The 22,923-nt window shown below is 38.8% G+C and overlaps 1 protein-coding gene across 2 annotated transcripts in view; it reads right to left on the bottom strand.

The window, feature by feature from the left end:
• Positions 1 to 22,923, bottom strand: part of UGGT1 (UDP-glucose glycoprotein glucosyltransferase 1) — a 112,990-nt gene that overhangs the window by 20,611 nt on the left and 69,456 nt on the right. For both annotated transcript variants that reach the window (XM_078451429.2, XM_078451430.2), the window contains 13 exons: positions 22,422 to 22,628; positions 21,311 to 21,442; positions 20,353 to 20,483; positions 17,111 to 17,206; positions 13,562 to 13,664; positions 11,854 to 11,933; positions 10,282 to 10,471; positions 6,378 to 6,536; positions 5,888 to 5,973; positions 4,046 to 4,130; positions 2,877 to 2,965; positions 2,244 to 2,348; positions 924 to 1,008 (listed from right to left, as the gene is read on the bottom strand). In XM_078451429.2, the coding sequence (XP_078307555.2) occupies positions 924 to 1,008; positions 2,244 to 2,348; positions 2,877 to 2,965; positions 4,046 to 4,130; positions 5,888 to 5,973; positions 6,378 to 6,536; positions 10,282 to 10,471; positions 11,854 to 11,933; positions 13,562 to 13,664; positions 17,111 to 17,206; positions 20,353 to 20,483; positions 21,311 to 21,442; positions 22,422 to 22,628 (1,548 nt within the window). The remainder of the gene's footprint in view (positions 1 to 923; positions 1,009 to 2,243; positions 2,349 to 2,876; positions 2,966 to 4,045; positions 4,131 to 5,887; positions 5,974 to 6,377; positions 6,537 to 10,281; positions 10,472 to 11,853; positions 11,934 to 13,561; positions 13,665 to 17,110; positions 17,207 to 20,352; positions 20,484 to 21,310; positions 21,443 to 22,421; positions 22,629 to 22,923) is intronic.

Genomic DNA, 22,923 nt, shown 5'->3' with positions numbered 1-22,923 from the left:
AAATGAACTTATTAATTTACAGTAAAACATTTTTTGAGCTTGACTCAAAGGCTTTCTCAGACCTGGGCCTAACCCAGGGAATGACACGGCAGATCCAAATATTCTGAACAAATTTGTTTTTAAGTTTTTAGATCCTAAATACAAGTACCTTCAGGGGACCAGAAGTGAATTACTGAATAAAATAAAAGTTGTTTAGTAACATCTATAGAACCACAACAACAAAAGATACAAACAAGATACAAGATACAAACAAATTTAGATGACAAATACTAACTAATAAATAAAGCAGAAAACTTCCCAAGTCTGTTTTTCATGGTGCACAGATGAAACAACACTTCCAGAGATCACTGTTGTCCATGAGACAATGAATAATCCTCCCCACTGGAAACCAGCACTATGCTTTCTAATTAAATTAGAATATACATGCTCCGAGGAAGACAACATTATTTCATCAAAACAAAAGATTCAGGGGCACCTGGGTGGTTCAGTTGGTTGTGCGTCAGCTCACGGATCCCAGGGTTGCGGGACTGAGCCCCACGTTGGGCTCCGCACTGACCGTAGAGCCTGCTTAAGATTCTGTCCCTCTCCCTTCCTCCCACAGCCCCTCTCTCCTGCTTGCACTCTCTCACTCCCTAAAATTTTTTTTAAAAATTAAAAAAAAAAAAAAATACAAAGATACAGATTCTCCTCCTATGTTACCCAAACTTCAAACAGGTCACAATAATTTTATGTTTGGTTTTATGATGACTGTTCCCCTAAAGAGTCCAGGCTAGAAGACTAATCAACACGAAGTATGCAGCTGAGCTACGGAAACCCAAGAAAGAAAAGATTTTTAAGTTACACAAATAACAGAGAAGCAGTAAGAAGTATATTATACCATCATATCTCCTTAATGTCTCCTTTCCTCTCCCCTGAGAACAAACCTTAAATGTGGGGGACAGATAATTCTTCAAGAACCAGAATTTCACAGGAGTCCTGGTATTCTTCAGTACTGACAGCATCATTATACTATCAAACAAAAGCAAATAATAATCAATATTAATTTTCCAATGCTTTTTAATCTCAACAAAATTGAGCAGAGCTGATCATAAGACCGCTGAATGTTTTTCACAGCAGAACTGATGGCTTTAAAAAAGAGACCCTTAGTAATGGAAAATTAAAAACTGCACTCATTATAAAGTTATCACTGAATGGAAAAGAAAGGGTATTTCTCACCTATAAAAATATACCTAACTGACAAAGGCAGATGTTTTAATCATGTTACATCTTTAAATACTCTGCTTCATGAACTGCCGTATTAATTATGCTACAAATGAATAACGGAGGTTGTAGCTAACAGTCTACATGACTATGAAAAGAAAACTGGAAAGCCGCAGCAGCTGTGTGTGGCTGCACTGCCCCCCACAGCCTATCCTGGAGACACTGCTAGGGAGGAGAGCAGGACGAGGTCAGGGGATGGCAAGTGGCTACAGCGTCAGGATTTCCCTACTACGAAAACAGACAAAAACACACTGGATCAAGGAATTTAATTAAATTGAGTTATTACTAACATTTGACATTACTATTTTAGGTCAGTTATTATTTCTTGGAAATAGAAGGTTGAACCTGAGTAAAATGACAGTTTAATTATTTGCCATACTAGATTTGTCATGGAAAATTAAAAGTAAAATGAACCTGGCATTAGGAAAGTCACTCTCAAGCAAAGGAGCATATTCCCAGCCAAGCCTTCCCCCAGCAGCCGCTGTGTCAACCAGCACATGGCTGTGGCCTCTCCTTGGCTCTGGCTGTGTGACCTCAGGCAAGTCCCTTCACCCTCTGAATCTGTCTGTAAAACAGAGGTGTTATTTGAGAACTAAGATCACTCCTGGCTCTACACCCCTATGAATCTCTAGGCGACAGGTCCACAGCCCTGTTCCACTTCTACTCTCTGTGCTAACTTCCTAGTTTCTGGGTTAAGCAATGCTTGGTGGCCAATTAAACACCATTATTTATAATGTGTGCGCAGTGGTATTAAAGGTTTATAGCCTTGTAATATCCACACATATACATTTATGATACAGCTGGACTTTATGAGATTGGCAGATCAAAACAAATACAATTCTGTATTCACAGTCCTCAGAGTGCTTCACATATACAGAAGCATAATGCATAGAATGCCATGAAACATTTACTCTCTTACTCTCTAAATAAGAACACTGTGACAAACTCATTCATAATGTACTGAAATAACCAACATGACTAACCGAAGAAATCTTTCATAGAGATGGCCGGATGCCACGGAGAAAATATTAATTATGTCATCTTTATCCTGTTTCACTTCCTCAGTCTTCTGTCCTCCTGTAAAGCCCCTATAACAATAAAGGTAAAAACAAGAACACCTGAACTGCTAGTATAGACACACAGCCCTTTAAGGGGAGAGCTACAGAGACCGTGTTTCCCATCCTATTCCTTCCCTAGAGGGTGATGCAAGGGGAGGTGGCGAAGCATCAATGGCGCCCTGGGAGGGCACAAGGGAGCCAAGCCACCACAGGATAACGAAAAGGATGCTGCCTGCAAGGCCCCACATAGCTTCAGAAACAAACTGAACATAGGCTACTCCACAGAATGCAATCCACTCAATGGAAAGTAAACTAAGCTCTCTGAAGGACAGGCACCATGCAGTAAGAGTCAAGAAGTAACTACCCCGTGGGGGGACATTAACCTCCTTCATTCATTGTGGGAAACACCCATCTACTCTAAGTGGAAGTGCAAGATTTGCTGCAGAGTACAGACTCTGAAAGGTCCACATGGGATTCTTACACTCAAAAGAAGGGAGGGATGGGGCTTATACTTTTCCTTAAAAATATTACTTTTTTTTTTTAATGGTGCCAATTTACCATTTGAAGGAGTCCCAAAATCCAGATTCATTTTCATTAGTTCCGTCACTCAGCAGGTCTTCGTTCACCATGTCTGCCTTCTTCTGAACCTGTAACCATACGTGAGGGGTACCATGAACAGTAGGGGACGAAGCCCCTACTTCCTACAGCCAAGTCTAGGCCCCATAACTCAATCTGGTGCCCATATTCTGGCGAAAGAAAGCTGTGCCGCAGGCAGGCAACGGCCCACCTACAGTCTAGACCAGTTCAACAGAATGATCTTTCACATACCACATTAACACCTCAGGTGATGAGACAGAAACCTCTTGTAATTCAGTAATAATTGTAGTCTGAAAAATGGTCAAAGAACCTCAAATTCAACTATATAGGAAACAGAGTCTGAGCAAAACTAGCAGCATCATCCACCCAGCTGACAGCTGTTCCAGGGAGAGTGCAGCCCACAGGAGAGCTACCCGTCAGGACAGAGTCACTTCATGCCACAGCCTGTTTTCAGGATTCACCAGAATAAAGATGGGTTGAATCTTCTCACCAGCACAGGGAGAAGTTTTCTACTCTTCTGTGTGTGGTCTGCTTTAGATTTTACTGTGTGGAATGATTGCTTATTCTGTAATACCTTTTACTTGAATTTAAGGCACTAAGAACTTTAAAATTCTGAGACATGAAAAGAAATGAAATAGGGCTACCAATTACCGTTGTTGAAATTTTCACTGTCATTCTTCCCAGTTTTCTGAGAACAGTCAGCAATAATGTGAATTGTGGCTATGTAAACACCAGAAAATCTGAGACTTGTATTGCTCACTGAGATTACTCAAAAGGTGCAATCTCTCAGTTGAAGAAAACCACAAATGTATATTTACGAAAGACATTTCACACGTAAAGAAGCATTCTTATAAACCCTACAGTAAAATCCCAAAGGTGAATTAAAGCCTTAGACCAGTTTCTTTTCTTCCCCACCAGCTTTACTGAGAGACAACTGACACACAATATTGTGTAAACTTCAGGCATACAATGTGATGATCTGATATGCATAGAAGCTGTAAAACAATGATCACAGTGATAGCATTATTATCAGTTAAATCCATCTACTTCTAGATAAGAGCTACTGAATGCCAGAATACTGCTACTTTTACCCACTATAAAAGTCGCTGCCTTAGTATTTCCAAGCTCACCTTCACTTTAATAATTTTGCTCTTGAAGTTGTTGAGGACGACAACAACTTCATCAGCATCGGGAGGAGAATCTGTGCCATCATGGCTTCAAGAGAAAACAAAGGGAAAGAGTAAGGCAGATGTTATAAATCACAATTCTTGAAATGCAGTAAGGAGTCTGATATCAAAATGCCATATTTGTCCATCATCTTTATCATAAAGGAGTTTTCCAGAACAAATTATTTTCCCGCAAACCGTAGCAAGTCCCTTCAAATACACAGAAGCACTTGTCAGAATCTCTATCCTTCAAACATTGAGCATTCCAATCAGTCACAGCCCAGACTTTCTTCTTGGGTCTCCCCTTTAAATTACCTTTCAGAGAGTGAGAGGCTCCCAGTGCTGGTGCACTTAACACCTGTATTTACTAAGTCTGAGCCATGTTCACCACCAGCAATAAAGGAGTGCCCAGGGACATGAGCCACTGAACCATCACTGGAAACACATCACTTCTACTCTTTCATGGACAGGTGACAAAGCATGGCTCTACTTCAGAGTTCTGTAAAGTTGTCTACTCTATCCTTCTGCCTGGAGGTACACAATCAGCCAAGTCTAGGCCCTGTAACTCCATCTGGGGCCCATACTCTGGAGGAAGAACTATAAAAAGCTATTTTCAGGCAGATCTGGGGCAGAAGAAGAAAAACTTTAAATTAAAAATAAAATATCCCCAGTCAATTGTAATGCCTAGAATTTCCAGGTACCAATTTTCAAGATGTTAAGTGCAGAAAGCCACGATAAAATATAAATTCACTGCATTCACTGTCATCCCACAGAGAGCAGAGTTCTCAGGAAAGGTAAGATTCTCATGGGGGAGCATGAAACGCTCCAGAGACTAGGAATATCCAAGAGGAAGGGAGGTCTAGACAGGAGGAAGAAAGGAGGTCTCCACACTCCAAGAGAAGGGGAAAGAATGGCTAGGGAAAGGGCACACAGAAGGCAGAAGGGACAAGGTTCAAAAGAACAAGTAAACTTATGACAGGATTAAATTCTGCAAAACCATATGTGGAGAAAACATTACTTAGAGGAATGGTATTTACAAAGAATACGTTATTATAATAGCTTCAAGAATCCACACAGCTTTCACAAATGTCGGGTAAGATCGTCCAGAACTAAGATGACACAACAAGAGGGTGTTTTAAGTACAGTCTAATGGAAATCCCTCCCTAAAAAATTGACACAAAGTCTCTTCACAGAGCTTAAAACTAATTTAAATTGTGTTTAGCAAAATTCAGATTACACTTTTTTAAAAGGCTATGTAATTTTTTTAAAACTAATAGCCATTTATAGCAAACCTAAAGGCAGAACCCTGGCTACTGAGGAAATGCTCTGGAAGTACTTCCTTACTACCACAGACCAGGAAAGCCAGCGCTGGCACCCAGATTTCACAGTCACACCTTCCACATGCTGTGCATCTGCAACTCACCCAGCGTGGAGAAATACACTGTCTAGGTAAAAAAGTTTAACTGTTCGTCATTTCTTTTCTCTTTTTTCAAAAGGACTCAATTTCTCATCTACATATGGTTTTCATCGCAGTGACAGAATGATCTGATTTGGAGATACCACTAGCACAAGGGAAAGACTAAAGAGTGAAACTTAACTATACTTATTACTGTTTATACCACTTATTAAGTAATCATACCCTGCCAATTCTTTTATACTCAATTTCCCAGAGAAACATTGTTTCATCACACATAAATTAAATTCTTATTCCCTGGCTAACTGCCAGTGTAGAACTCAATTCAAGCTGATTCTCTGCAAAATGTTCTGGAAAAAAAAAAAAAAAGCACCTCCATCACTTAATCTTACCTGTATATTCTATAAATATCTTCAGAACGACCCTTCCTTAATCTGAGAATCCAAGCTCCTGGGTTGGCCTTTAACTGAAAGTAGCCCTAGGGTAAGAAGAAAGACAAATTTTAGTTCTCATCAAAATGCTATTTCTGAGGAACAGTTACTTCCTTTTCTGAAGTATCAGTCACTTATATTTTATGTGTCATGTATGAAGAAGCTACAAAGCTCCAAAGCCAAGAAAAATGCTGTCAGCTCATAAGCTATGCATTTGCAGGGGCCAATTTGATTAGAGCAGAACATTCAGAATATGCTAGCATTTTTTTTAGGCTGACATATAATTCCAATGTATAAATTTAAGTAAACTTATGATTTTTATATTGACCAAACTGTCAATTATGAACTTTAATCCCACTTATGTTCAGAATGCAAACTGCTCCATCATAAATCATACTGCCCAAATTAGCATGACTCAATACCACCATGTGATGTACTGATGATTATTTACCAGATTGGCCATAACAATGGTATCCACAATGACTGGGTTGGCCGAAGTTCCTAATGTAAACTGCAGTCCTCGTGGGGGCTGGCCTGTGGTAATGTCATAGCAGTGACCTTCTAGTAAGAGGTACTCCAGTTCATACTCAGCGGCCACTATACTATCCACCTGCAATAGCAGAATTAAATCACTTGAAAACTACTTGGCAATAAAAAGAAACAAACTATTGACACATGCAACAACATGGATTTCAAATGCACTGTGCAAAGTGAACAAAGCCAGACATAAAGGGCTGCATACTCTATGGTCATATTTCTAAGAAATTCATGGACAGGCAAAACTATAGTGGCAGGAAAGGGAGGGGACTGCCTGCAAAGGGGCACAAGAGAACTTTCTGGGGCGATGGAAATGCTCTGTATCTTGACTGTGCTGGTGGTCAACAACTGTTTACAATGTTCAAAACTCAGATGGGCTGGAAAGAGGAAAAAAAACACAATAAGGAGGTTTTTGTACAGATGAGAGGATAAGACTGCCATCTCGGAAGGTAGTATTGGAAAAAGCATATTAAAAAAAAAAAAAAAAAACCTGCCAAAAGAATGAACAGATGTAAAAGCTAAATAATAAAGAAAACAGAAAAGAATACTACCAGGACTAACTTCCATGAGAAAATGAAAAAATAATGAGAAACAGTGAGAAACCGCAGAGAAAAAATGTAAATTTATCTTGGCCTTTAGGATATAGCTGAAAAGACTGCTATTTTTTTTTTAATTTTTTAAAAAATATTTTTTTGAGAGGGAGAGAGAGAGCAAGCACAAGCAGGGGAGGGGCAGCGAGAGAGGGAGACACAGAATCCAAAGCAGGCTCCAGGCTCTGAGCTGTCAGCACAGAGCCCAATGCCAGGCTCGAACTTACAAACTGCAAGATCATGACCTGAGCCGAAGTCGGACACTTAACCAACTGAGCCACTCTGGTGCCCCAAAATACTGCTGTTCTAAATCCAAATATCCAAATGTATTTGAGGGCTCCATAATGGCATAAAATTCATGTTCCACACCAACTGCCTAAATTAATACTGATACCTTGCAGAATATATAATATAATTGCAAGGTCTTGGGACAGCCTGGCTTTGGCTGATGAAAGGATTTTTTTTATCCCAAGCTGGTTCAGACTTGGCTCTGTCATCCTATCTAATGCTAATAACACACTATTTGGAGCTTAATGTTACTGCTACACTAAATTCTAAAAGTTTAATAAGGAAAGCTAAGGAGTACACCTCCATGAAAGCACCAAGTCCTAGGCTCTGTGTGTTTAGTGGATACAGAGAAACCAGAGAAAGTCTAGGAAAGAACAGCAAAAATTCTAAGGACATGGAAGAGAGCTACTCTGCATCTGTTCTGTGCCTACTTGCACTGCTCTTTAGTGCTTTTTGTGGCCATTTTATAATCTCCTCAGCAAAAGTTCATTCTTCAAGGGCAACAACTCCACTTCCTGTTTGTTATAAATATGGTAGACAAGTTTGAGGCAGGGAATAAGGCAAGTGTGTACACAACACTCACCCCTAACTTAGCACCTGAGGGAAGATTCTTCTTCACTCTAATGATAAGAGGGCTGAGAATTTCTCTCATAACTACCTTCAAGTTCCTGTTCTCCCAATTCTGAAGAAGACAGAATGCACAAACAGGCTTCAATTGTAGAATATATTTAGGGTAGACACAGAGACAGATGTCTTAGAAAGGAAGGAGGCCCTGAATTGCTGTAAGCTCCTTGTAAGTCAAGACCATATGTTTTGATTCCTTTGTTAATACACTCTGAACTAGGTACAGAGAGTGAGGGCTATGAAGAGACATCAGCAAACAACTCTTGTGAGCTCTCGGTCTTTGAAAATGGACTGGGGGAAAAGGACCACTTACCTTAAGTTATATGAAAATGAGTGAAAAAAAGAACAGAAAAACAGAAAAATCACCAAAGCCAAAAGCTGGTTCTTCAAAAATATCAACAAACTGACAAACTTTTAGTGAGACTGACCACAAAAAAAGAGAGGAAGAGCCAACTCACTGTAAGAAAATGCTATAACCAACTGTAAGCCAACAAGCTGTAACCTAGATAAAAGGGATAAATTCCTGAGACACAAAACTGACTTAAGATAGAAAATCTAAACAAATCCACAAAAAGAGACTGAACTGGTAACTTAAATATTTCCCAATTAGGCAAGAAAATTTAAAAGACATCTTGTTTGGAAAGAAAAAAATAAAACTACCTCTATTTGCAGATGACATGATCTTTTATAGGATTGTATACTAAGAACTAAAAAACACTGTTAAAAGAAATTAAAGACCTAAATAAATGGAAAGACATCCCATGTTCATAGATCAGAACACTTAATGTTAAGATGGTAATATTCTTCAAATTGATCTAGGAATTTAATGCACTCTCTATAAAAATCCCAACAGCCTTTTCTACAGATATTAACAAGCTGATTCCAAAATGCAAAGAACCGAAAACAGTCAAAACTATTTTGAAAATGAGGAATAAAATTGGAAAACTCACTTACCAATTTCAAAACTCACAACAAAGCTACAATAAGACAAGTGTGGCCTAAGGACAGACACACAAATCAAGGAAATAGATCTGAGAGTCCAGAATTGAATTCATATTTAGGGCTAACAGATATCTGGCTAAGGTACCAAGACTATTCATTGGAGACAGAACAGTCTTTTCAACAAACCGGTGCTGTGACAAATGGATATTCACACGCAAAGAATAAAGCTATAACCGTACTTCACATCACATACAAAAATTAACTCAAAATGAATAAAAGACCTCAATGTAAGAGTTTAAAACTTTGAAAGTCTTATAAGAAAACACAGGAATAAATCTTTGTGACCTGGGGTTAAACGTTGGTTTCTTAGGTATACGACCAAAAGCAAAAGCAACAAAAGAAAAGGTCATTTAGATTTCATTGAGATTAGAAATATTTGTGCTTCAGAGGACATTTTCCAGAAAGTGAGATAGCTAAGAAAATGAAAGAGATTATTTACCAACCATATATTTGATAAGGGACTTGTTTCCAGAATATACAAAGAACTCTTATGACTCCCTCCACAAAATGGTAAGCAAATTTTTTAAAATAGGCAAAGGATTTAAACAGACATTTCTCCCCAAAGATGATATACAAATAGCCAATATACACATGAAAAAATGTTCAACATCACGGGCAGGAATGGAAAATGGTGCAGTCACCCTTGGAAAACAGTCTGGCAATCCCTCAAACAATTACACGTAGAATTACCATATGATCCACCAATTCTAAGAGAAATAAAAGCACATCTACAAAAACTTGGGACATGAATGTTCTCAGCGGCACTATTTATAATAGCCAAAAAGTGGAAACAACCCAAATGTCTATCAATGAATGGATAAATAGAACATGGTATGTCCATACAGTATTACCTGGCAATAAAAAAGAATTAAATACTAATACATGCCACAACATTGATGAATCCTGAAAATAATAATTTAAAGTGAAAGAAGCCAGTCACAAAAATGTACGATTCTCTTTAGATGAAAAGTCAGAACAGGCAAATCCATAGAGATAGAATGTAGATTAGTGGTGGCCAGGGATCAGGGGGCATGGGAAATGACTGCTAATGGGTATGGAGTTTCTATCTAGCGGTGATGACTGCAAAATTTGTGAATATTCTAAACCTACTGAACTATATATACTTTAAAAGGGTAAATTTTATGATATGTGAAAAAATCTCAATGAAGCTGTTAAAAATACAATCACACATGAACACGGACATCTCAGAGTCCTGCCTGACTGAGATCCAGTCTGTTCAGTCAGAAACTACCACCACTTCTTAAAAAAAAGTTGTACACATGATTATATACACAGAAGCAATGATATTCTTACCTCTTCTAAATAAATATTATCAAGATCATATGGTGTTCTGACAGACTCCACCATCCAACTCTCAGGTGTATTCAAATTCAGGGTGAACAGAGGAGACTGTGGCATATCCAAAAATTTTGCTATTGGACCCTTAGCAAAGCTATTGTCTGGAGTGAAAGAAATTTCTGGTTCTAAGACGTAACGGTAAAAGCTGAAATTGGAAAGAAAAAAAAATTGAGCCTTTTTAATATACCCACAGTCCTTAGGTTCCCAGGCATCCACACAAATCAAAACAAACTATATTTGGAAAGGTAGCCCCCCACACTGGGAAAAGTGTTTCCAAAACCATATCTTGACCTAATTATGCCTCCTGTGGTTGTTGCAGATGCAAGATAAGGGCATGAGGGACAGAAATGAGAGGAAAGGTCATTCTTTCTGGGACTGCTAAGGGTGGCTGCTGTTAGAGGCACAAGATTTCCTAAGCACATGTTTCCCTTCAATGAGAAAAACACTTATTTTTCTCTTAAACACAAAGTCCTAAATGGTGACTGGGTTCTCAGATGGGCCCTGGAAACACTATGCATAATAGTTTAAACATTTCTCCTGTTCAAGGACAACAGTGGAAGCTGAGAGCCATTGAGTGACTTTGAAACAATATCTGAATTCACTTAGAATGTAATTTATAAAACACAGCACATTTACATATAAGGAATTTCCCACAGACCCAGAAGGTGCTACCCTATTACTATTAACTGCTTTTTATATAATTTTTTTCATAAATGACCATTCCAAGGTTTAGACAACACACAGCTAAGCCTGCCTTCCTCAAGACACATGCAAATGGACCTCACCAAGTTTCCTCTGACAAATATACTACAACTTGAAATAATTCTGCTCCACTTTTAAGATAAAAAAAGACAGGCAAGTTTCTTCTTGCACCACAGCACATTTTTTTAACTATGTAAATTTAATAGCTACATTGATCCAAATGTTTAAAATTAAACAATGACATAATTCTGAGAGAGGGATGGAGGCAGGGAAGAAGGAAGGAAGGAAGGAAGGAAGGAAGGAAGGAAGGAAGGAGGAAGGAAGGAAGGAAGGAAGGAAGGAAGGAAGGAAGGAAAGAAGAAGGAAGGAGGAAGGAAGGAAGGAAGGAAAGAAGGAAGGAAAGAGGAAGGCAGGCAGGTAGGTAAGGCAAGGCAAGGCAAGGCAAGGCAAGGCAAGGCAGGCAGGAAGGAAGAAAAGAAGGAAAGGCAGGAAGGAAGGAGGAAGGAAGGAAAGAAGAAGGAAGGAAGGAAAGAAGAAGGAAGGAAGGAAAGGCAGGAAGGAAAGAAGGAAAGGCAGGAAGGAAAGAAGGAAAGGCAGGCAGGCACACACGGTAGCTTGGGTTAACGCCACCTAAATGCTTCCATGCCCATGCTAAGTTCTCAGAACTTCTGATTAAAGCAGAAATTTAGCAAAACTAAACATTCAGTAAATGATCTTTTCAAACATGAAGTCCAGCTATAAGCCCATTTGATCCTTAACACGCAATACCAGCTTTCAGATTTAGTACCACATTTTCAACTGATTTCTTAAAGAGCTTTGTTTTACCTTTTTAAAGGCATGTCAGAAAGTTTTGACTGGCAGTTCATAAACACTCTTAAATTCATGTTGATCAGCTGGGTTAAAACCTAAAAGTGCAAACAAGAGACAAAACACATTTTCCTATAGGGAAACTAAATGATATTTGAGACAAAATATTTACATTTTCTCTTCAGAAATTTATCACTCTGACACTGAGTTGAGAGAACACCTCTTAATATCTCAAGAAAGACAGAAAGAGAATAATAGTCTGCAATGGAGAAATTTCTGGAAATCACAACTCTGGGGCACAATCTAAATCACACATACATTTCATTTGGCAAAAACATAGCAAGTGGGCTACTGCAAATTACTGTTCCCCATGTGTTGAGGCAACTGATGGATAATGGAGAGCTGTCTACAGAAGGAAAATTTTAAAATTTTTCTAATGTTTATTTATTTTTGAGAGAGAGAGAGACAGAGCATGAACAGGGAAGGGACGCAGAGAGAGGGAGACACAGAATCTGAAGCAGGCTCCAGGCTCTGAGCTGTCAGTACAGAGCCCGACGCAGGGGTCAAACCCATGAACTGTGAGATCATGACCTGAACTGAAGTCAGGTGCTTAACCAACTGAGCCACCCAGGCACCCCTACACAAGGAAAACTTTAAAGGTTCATCAGTGCAGTTTACATACTACAGTGAGAAAAATGCATATATATACACACACCCACAAAAAGGTTAGCTGATTACACATCAATAAAACTTTACCTTAAAAAAGAAATACAACTCAAAAAAAAAAAAAAAAAATGTTGAAGCAACTGTATTTTTGGCAGAGCTCCTAAATTTTCTTAAAACTGTAGTATCATATACAAATGTACAAGACATGCTACAATTTTTAAATTGCTAGTTTTAAAAAAGGAAAATGATAAAGCAACATTCATTTATCTTTTTACCTCTTATTCCTTACAAATCAAAACATGGCATAAATAAAGTTAATTAAAAGACATCTTGCTCTGGGGCGCCTGTGTGGCTCAGCTGGTTAAGCATCCAACTTTGGCTCAGGTCATAATCTCACAGTTCGTGAGTTCAAGCCCCATGTCGGGCTCTGTGCTGACAGCTCAGAGCCTGGAGCCTGCTGTGGATTCTCTGTCTCCCTCTCTGTCTCTGCACATTCCCTACTTGTGCTCTCTCTCTGTCTCAAAAATAAATAAACATTAAAGAAAAAAAAAAAAAGACATCTTGCTCTAAATAGGATTTTTTTTTTTCAACGTTTTTGTTTTTTTTTTTTTTTTTTTTTTTTATTTTATTTTTGGGACAGAGAGAGACAGAGCATGAACGGGGGAGGGGCAGAGAGAGAGGGAGACACAGAATCGGAAACAGGCTCCAGGCTCCGAGCCATCAGCCCAGAGCCTGACGCGGGGCTCGAACTCACGGACCGCGAGATCGTGACCTGGCTGAAGTCGGACGCTTAACCGACTGCGCCACCCAGGCGCCCCTAGGATTTTTTTTTTTAAGTACATGAGGAAACCAACCAAACTTGTACCAACATCCTAAGGTTAGAAGGATGTTTCCAGAGCCACTACCAATTTGTATGAAGACACTTGCTCTGCCATGATGCCCTGTGGCATTTTCCAATGCCCTGTGAAGATAACTACGGGAACAATAAGACTCTCAGAGAGTCACAGGACCTGTGACCACTTCAGACAGAGATGAGAACAGCCTCGGAAGCCATGCCTACCAAGAGCAACGGGGCAAGTCTCTGTGCTTCTCTGGTGACAGGGTCAATGACAGCCACGACGTCAAAGTATGTCTCCCCTTCTTTCGGCCTCATTTTAATTGCACTACAGAGATCAAAAAGACAAAATGTGAATCTCATGGAAAACAGGAAACAAAGTTAACTTTGTTTTTTTAAGGCCAACATAAGCTATCAGCCCTCTCAGCATTTCCAAAAACACTTTAGATCTAAAACAATAAGGCTACATGGTGGTTAACTCTGTTATTACATCTACCTCAAAGTTTGCAAAACCTGAAGATTCAAATTCACTCAAAATGAACCAAAAGATACGTGTTAATAGAAGAAAACCAGCTTGAAATTGTATTTAACCGAAAACTGCTAAAAGCTGATGTTTGTTTTTGACAATTACAAACATGCCAATATTTTTTTCTTGACAAGAAGGGTATGAGGAGAGAAGAAATAACAGATTTTTTAAATACAAAGAACATTACAGAAAACTTGTGAGAGAAAAAAGAAAGAAGCATAAAATCTTGCCACCCCAACCCAACCATTCTGTGGCATTTTTCTCTGTAGACCTTCTCAAATGCCTGTATAAAGATAGTAGCAATTTTATAACAATTTCCTTCCTTCCCCCACCACCTTATGATTTTTCCATACTGTTACACATCAAATATCCTGAATAGGAAAAAATCTTCTATTTACCCTGTGAATCTGCCATGTTTACCCAAGCTATTTCTTATTGCTGGACATTTAGATGACTTGCAGCCTGTAACTTCGTACATACACTTTTTTTCACACTGGAAATTTTGTTAGGGTGAACAAAGTCCTAGACATGAGATTACTGAGTCACAGGACACAAATATTTTTCTGGATGGGGTGTCTGGGTGGCTCAGTCGGTTGAGCATCTGACTTTAGCTCATGTCATGATCTCATGGTTCGTGGGTTCAAGCCCCGTATCAGGCTCTGTACTGACAGCTCAGAGCCTGGAGCCTGCTTCAGATTCTGTGTCTCCCTCTCTCTGCCCCTGCCTCACTCGACTCTATATCTCTCTCAAAAATAAACAAACATTAAAAAAAAAAAAAAAAAAAAGAATATTGCCAGTTTTCTCATTTAAAAATTAGCAAAATTCAGGGCACCTGGGTGGCTCAGTTGGTTAAGCGTCCAACTTCGGCTCAGGTCATGATCTCACGGTTCGTGAGTTCGAGCCCCACGTCGGGCTCTTTGCTGACAGCTCAGAGCCTAGAGCCTGCTTTGGATTCTGTGTCTCCCTCTCTCTCTCTGCCCCTCCCCCACTCGTGTCTTCTGTCTCTCAAAAATGAATAAACGTTAAAGAAAATAAAAAATTATTTTTCTGGATAATATGTACTGTTAATCACAAGTTCAGAAGAATTAAGCCAATTTACAAGGATATTAAGTTATACATATTTTGTCTTAATAAGTAAAAAACAGCAGCTGGTTAGATTGCAATTTGTACCCCCAAGATTTCTGGGGGAGAACCTGCATCTTCCCATCTGTGGTTTCCAGCTACACAGCCTCCCTATGAAGTCACATTGACTTAGATGACTTAAAAGGAGCAAGAACTTCTGATACATTTTGAAAAGGAATAAAGGTGAAAGAATTCCAAAACACATCCAATTTTCCAAAATCTTAACTGGTCAAATCAGTGCCTATCTTTGTGCTGAACAATGTTTTAATGTAGTTCCGGCGCTAACCACTACTATTCTGTGCAAGAATATTTACCCAGTGGGAGGAAAACAAAAGTACAAAATAAAATGTTAACTAAAAAAACCGTGTAAGTATAGTTTAAATGGTGATGAAGGTTATTTCAAATCCTAACAGCTTTGGAAATAACCATCGGAACAGCTTTGTGCCTGTATCAAAGCAGATGATTTCAATTTTTGACAAAATTAACAATTTCAGCCGCCAATAATTATTCTAAAATAACTGTTTTTGTTTTTTTTTTTAACTCTAATACAGCTGTTCTCAAAATGTGGCTCCAGACCAGCAGCACCAGCTTCAGAAATCATCTGGTTTCTAACAGATTCTCCATTCTAGCCTGGATCAAACAGTCCAGTCAGATTTGATCCCCACAAGGACTGGATATCAGAAAGCATGGGTCAACTAAACCAAAGTCCAATCTACCCCAGACTAATTAAATTAGAATCATAAAGGAGCAGGAAGCAGGCATCTGTATCTAAAACCTCTAAGGTTTTAGTGGTATATCTAGATATATCAAGATATATAACCTGCCTGGCTACATATATCAACTGTAGAGGTTCTTTCTAAAGACAAGTTGGGGCGCCTGGGTGGCTCAGTCGGTTGAGCGCCGACTTCGGCTCAGGTCACGATCTCGCGGTCCGTGAGTTCGAGCCCTGCATCGGGCGCCTGTGCTGACAGCTCAGAGCCCGGAGCCTGTTTCAGATTCTGTGTCTGCCTCTCTCTGACCCTCCCCCATTCATGCTCTGTCTCTCTCTGTCTCAAAAATAAATAAACGTTAAAAAAAAATTAAAAAAATAAAGACAAGTTAATCTTAAGTCTAATCATGAGAAAACAACCCAGACTATGGGACATTCCACAAAATAATTGGCCTGGACTGTTAGAAAAAAGGGTCATAAGAGACAAAAAAACAAAAAAACAACAACAAAAAATAAAATAAAAACAAAAAGCAGGGAACAGTTCTGGATTTAAGGAGACTACAGAGACACACAGCAAAGGACTGCAATGTGTGATCTGGACCAAATCAAAGAACAAAACCGTTTTCAAAGGTCATTACAGGGGCCTTAGAGAAATGTGAATAGGACTGTGTGCTACTTACTATCACCGTATCAAGGCTAAATCTCTGAAATATGCTAATGGTTGAGATACCCCAAGTGTTCAGGAGACACATGCTGAGGAATTCAGACATGATGTGTAATGATGTCTGAAACGGACCTTCAAATGGTTCAGGAAAAATGTGAGTGCATGTATACCTGTACACAAACATATACATTGTATATACTATACATACATACACGACCCAAGGTAGATGACAGATAAATGTGGCACAATGTTAACAACCAGTGAACCCAGGATGAAGATATTTGGGTGTTCACTGTAATAATCTTTCAACTATTCAGCAGCTTTGAAACTTTTCAAATAAAAAACTAAAAAAAAACAAAAGGCAAGAACTTCATAATACTAAACTTATTTTTATTTTATTGAAAACAAAACCATTTTCAGTAAAAGATGAACGATACAAGTGTTCTAACAACCTGCATTTATTCTTATCAGAAAATTACAACTGATCTGTCATTAAATGCTTTCTGTTTTCTAAAAGGGTACTGTCTAAATAAATTTCAGATTTAGAAATAAACATCAGTGTTTATGCAACCAAGATCCCTTTATGAATTCTGCATATGAAAATGCATATATATGAAAAATACACAGTGGACAAATTTGCCATTCCAGTAAGAACTATGTACACACTTCACACGGAAAAATAAAGGAGATGAGATACAGGCAACCTTAAGAGTTTATTCAAGAACATGCATGAATTCACCATTAACTCTGTACCTATGTCTGTCTTCAAAAAACTGGTACTCGATTCTTGCATCTCCTTTTGGTTGAGCCGACAGGAGGGCATCCACCTTCATGACCAAGTCACTTGCCCTGAAAGACATGGATGGTGAAGATTGAGCATCTCTTTAACCGAAGGTTTTTCCAATTATTGCTGAACATGATATAATCAGCCTAAGTGAATACCAACAAGACAGTTTGAAGAATGTACGAACTTTTTACCAACAAGCATGCATGAGAAAAAGTACGATTTTGTAACTGAGTAGTTTCATAACCTTGAAAGAAGACACCGATTTGCCCATATGTGAAATGGGGATAGTAGTACCTACTTGGTATGGCTCTTGTAAACATTGCACCAGCTAAACAGAAAGCACCAAGCTCAGGGCCCATCCCGTAACAGACTGTCAGTTTGTGGTATTTACCTTCTCCCTCACCCACTGCTAAATACCTCTAATAGTTTTTATGATTATTAGAATAATAATTCACTGGAAAAAATTCAGAAAAAAATGAGAAAACAGATATACATACAATGCCCTTATCAACAGTTAAGCACTGATGACATTTTGGTTCATAATTCTTCTATATTTTTAAACATATATAAATACATATATAATCATAAGTGGGATTATATTATTTAGTAACCTGCTTCTTCATTTAACAATATATTGCAAACATATACTACAAACATATTTTTGTTAGTTAATAAACACAGGGTGCATCAATATTTTCACTAATATGTTTATGGATAGGTCATAATCACCAACTGGCTAGTGAACATCCAGGTTGCTTCCTATTTCACTATTACAATCAAAGCTGCAGTAAACAATGTAGAAAAGTATTTCTGCTTTCCGTGACCCTTCTAAAGTTGATTTCTAACTAAGGAAGATCTTGAACTAAATCAGGAGACTTATAAAAAAGGTCAAATCTGCTGAACCAAGCACTGAATTCTTTTTTTTTTTTAATTTTTTTTTTTTCAACGTTTTTTATTTATTTTTGGGACAGAGAGACAGAGCATGAACGGGGGAGGGGCAGTGAGAGAGGGAGACACAGAATCGGAAACAGGCTCCAGGCTCCGAGCCATCAGCCCAGAGCCCGACGCGGGGCTCGAACTCACGAACCGCGAGATCGTGACCTGGCTGAAGTCGGACGCTTAACCGACTGCGCCACCCAGGCGCCCCAAGCACTGAATTCTAAGAATTCTAAAAAACACCTGTAACTATCTGAACTGGAATCAAGCCTATACATTTTCTCACTGAACCAAACAGCTATATCAAACTACCTCTCTGGTACTTCTCACTACTGACTCTGAATACATATAATCCAGGCCACTTGTTTCCTGTGATGTGTCAACACTGTCAAAAAACACGCCAAGACACTTGGCTGAGCAGGCAAACAACAAACTCCCCTAAAAGTTCACAAAGCACCCTGATCAAACAGCCCAGAGCTGAGCTTCAGAAAGCTAAGGATGGCCTTGTGGCTGCAGGTCTAGGCCATGAGTGAAAGCTGTGGCTGTCAAAGCGGGCCACTCCAAGGTGGCGCAGCTATGGCACTACTGAAAGCCCTAGGCAAGCAAGGTAATTCTGAGAGCCCGAATAGTTTTAGCTTATCTTTAGGTAGCCCTGGGACTACCTTATTTCCCTCAATCCACCTAGGAGAGACCCAGAGCCACTTCTCTTTAGTAAAAGGCAAGTCTCTGGTGCACAGTCTGGCAATCATGTAGTCCACAAAGACTTCACAGAGAGAGGGAGTGGTCCAAGGGCACACCACACCAAGCCTATGCCCGTGACATGATGGCTTCGAGACATGGGAACACCTCCTAGCCTACATCAGAGAAGTGTTTCATAGGCCAGAACAAGGGGTATCACTGAAGAGCCACTGAGGTAGAAGGAAACCTCCTTATCTGTAGCCCCACTACTGACTGAGATGAAAAAAGACTCCTTCCCCTATCACACAAGGCTTGGCAAAGGGACTACTCTGGCAGCTATCGAGGTCAGTTCTTCATTAAGACATGTATCTTAAACCCTGTGGCATGAGGGTATATGAAAGAGATGAAGAAAAAAAACAGAACTTTTAAATTGCGTATCCTCCAACTACTCATCAAAGAACACTACAAATGAGTGAAAATACAACTCACAGAATGGGACAAAATATCTGCATCTCATCTATCTATAAAAGATCAATAGCCCAAATATTTACATATTTCCACAGAACTCCTATAACTCAATAATAAAAAAACACAATTAAAAATGTGCAAAGTAGGGGCACTTGGCTGGCTCAGTGGGCATGAAAGTCTTGATCTCTGGGTTGTGAGCTGGAGCCCCACACTGGGTAGAGAGATTACTTAAAAAAAACAAGGTACAAAGCACTGAATGGATATTTTTCCAAAGATATTCAGATGTCATCACTAATTGTCAGGGAAGTGCAAATCAAACCACAAAGAGATACCCCTTCAGATCCATTAGAGTATTACCAAAAAACCCCAAAAAATAACAAGTATTGATGAGGATGTGGAGAAATTGGAACCCTTACACATTACTGATGGGAAAGTAAAATGGTACGTCCTCTGTGGGAAAACATGATGGTTCCTCAAAAAATTAAACATAAAATATATCCCTCCTACTACATTCATTTAATATTTAATACAAGAACCATGTGTATATGACCTATGGGCCCTCATTATACACCAGGGACGTGGACCAGTTAAATAATTCATTTTCTTCCCATTGAGAAATAACTCATTAAAATACATTAGCTAACAAGAACACTGAAAGAATTAAAATAAATATTAAAAACCACAATAACCAATTCATCACCTATGCAGGATACAAGAGAAACAACTCATTATTCTATGCTAATAAATAAAGGAAAAGAAGCATTTAGCCTACTTTCCTTTCCTGAACAAAATAAAACAAATGAGGGAAAGTACCTCTTTACAAAAGTATTCCAAGGCTATAAACAAAAAACAAAAAACTAAAAAAAAACCCTCACCTCACCCCTCTACTTTTGCATATGTTTGAAATTTTCCACAACCAAGAAAAAACAAAACGAAGAGACCTACTTCAGTTCTTTAAATAAATTAACTTGTTTCAACAGAAGCAAAAGTAAACACCTGAACTGAAAAGCATTATTATATGTTCAAGCTGAAAATAAAACACCATGAAATAGGAAGCACGAGGAATGTTCAATTAACCCAGCCCCTATGGTATGCGCTAATTAATTTCTTCCATGGCAAAACGTACACATCTTCTTCTACCCGAAGCTGTTGAATATGGGATTTGATTTTCTGTCCTGATGTTTTTAAGATGATATTTTCTAGGAGGTGGAAATCGTCTTGATTAAAGAGTTCACCGTCGTCCAGCGGCCCAATGATCTGTGAAGAGGAGCAGCGTAGTCAGTGCTAGAATCAGCAAGCTGTAAAGAAGCCCTCAGTGGTCATCTGGCTATCTTAGAAGCCTATCAGGGTAAAGACCCAAGACATGTATACATCTAATAAAATCAATGAAAAAGGCAAAAATTAAACCCAAATCAACTCATCCAGTTATTTATCAATTCCTCAACCACACAGAGTGTACACTTGTATACGTCACACTATTTTTACAGTCAGCAACTCTGAAGTAAAACAAAATAGCAATAAAGTTTTCATTAATTCTCACTGGATATAAATACTAAAACTAAATGCAGTGCGGTGAAGTTTTTAAGATGTTTTTAAGAGATGCAGTGTGGTGAGTGACAGACAGCAGAGATTTCACCCTCTGTGCTAAGAGTTTAAAGTTTGGTATGTCCCCCCTGGCCCCCCGAGTCTGATGTCTATGGCTTCAGATATGCATGAAAGAGTCTAAGCCTGCACCAATGAAGTTCACAGAGACTGCGCAGCTATGAACACGGTCCCCACAGGGGATGAATACTTCACAGATCAAAACTTTATCAGCTTATTCTCTGAGACACCACACTCTCGTCACTGTACACAGGACAGGACATAATAAACAGCGGGAAGGTTTTCCACAAGAACACTTGTAACAAAAGCAAGCCTCCTCTGAAATCAGGGTGCAGAAATTATCATCAGCACTGCATAAGCCCCATTCCCCTCAGGAAAAGAGTGACTGTTTGAAAAGTTAGTTTACTAGCTTCAGGGAACACCGCCAACACTGTTCACTGATCTAATTTGAGGTCAAGCTTGTCTCAGAACAAAATCCTCACCCTTCCATTGCTGATCACTGCCCTCTGTCCCTTCTTCAGCTTCAGAACATCCCTGCAGTACATGGCATGAGACAAAATGAAATCCATTTTGGAAGACTCAAAGACCTCTTTAAAAAGACTGAAATCCATGCCCTAGGAAAGTAATTGTTATTAAGGAAAAGTAATTGTTATTAAGCAAGCCATAAAAATGAATAATCATAATGAATAAATCACAAAATACTCTTTTAATGGAAAGTCAGAACAAAATTTTAATAATTAACATTATGATGTTTCAATTCTTCACTCTTCCCATTTTCCCCCACCCTCCCACTTATCAAGTAATGCTTATTTTCTGTTCCTATTCTTTTATGTGATTGCTCAACTGGCAAATTATTCATCACACCTTTATTCTGCATTTTAAAATCTTGCTAATTTCAAGTCTTTTTTCTGACTGAAACATCAAGTACACCATCATTTTGTAAGAATTTTAAAACTACAAAACAGTCCAGGGGCGCCTGGGTGGCTTAGTCAGTTGGGCGTCCGACTTCAGCTCCGGTCATGATCTCGTAGTTCGTGAGTTCGAGCCCCACGTCGGGCTCTGTGCTGATAGCTCAGAGCCTGAAGCCTGCTTCAGATTCTGTGTCTCCCTCTCTCTCTGACACTCCCCGGCTCACACTGTCTGTCTCTCTCTCAAAAATAAACATTAAAAAAAAAATTTTTTTTTTGAAAACTACAAAACAGTCCAAAAGGTAAGTAACTTACATGATGAATACATGTGGGCCTATATCAGAACACATCAAGAACACATAAACCCCTAACTTTTAAGAAACTTCAATCATTTTGCTATATAGACAAATCAAAATATTGCTCATCTTTTAAAAACTATATAAAATATAAACTTATATGAATCATATAAGATATGAAATTTTATTTAAAAATATTAAAAGTAGTGAACAGAATGTGGCAGAATTGTTATTTCTTGGAAAGATTCTTCCAAACTAAAAGAAATCCTCTGAAACTCAGTACTAAAATAAAAAATCCCGATCATGAACAAGATGCATCAGCCCACGGGAGTGAACTTCTGTGGAAAGTAACAGAACAAGGCAGCCCTATGCAACACACAAAGACTTACCCCAACAGAGAACCCCCCGATGTCAGCTCCTGCAGCCAAGGCCTCTGCAGTCTCCTCCTTGGCCATTTTTGTGATGAAGTTCTTAGCAGAGTTGGACGTCTGTGTTTGGAGAGCTGCCCAAATGGCTCTGGAGATCTGAGTGTTCTTATATCTTATATCTTCACTAGGATTATTGATCATGCTTATTCTAACATTGTTACTGGATTTCTATTTACAAAAGGGGAAATAAGAGTTATATGGTAGATGTTTTAAAATTAAAAAGTGGCATTAACATCAGTCATAGTCCAGTAAGTAGCAAATACAATCTCTCTTAAAAGTGGTCAGCAGTTCTCTTCTGCACACAGAATAAAATTAAAATGCTATAGCCAGGCTTTCAAACCCCTACATGAACTGGTCCCCAGCCTACCTTTCATTTCTTACCATCCCTAAAAATACAGCTCCATTACAGACCATCAGAGTCCTGTATTCCCCAAAACACTTTGTATTATTCTAACATACTCCA

This window comes from Panthera onca, chromosome C1, assembly GCF_046562875.1.
Source record: "Panthera onca isolate mPanOnc1 chromosome C1, mPanOnc1 haplotype 2, whole genome shotgun sequence".
NCBI lineage: Eukaryota > Metazoa > Chordata > Mammalia > Carnivora > Felidae > Panthera > Panthera onca.
This window is presented reverse-complemented; position numbering and strand designations above follow the sequence as displayed.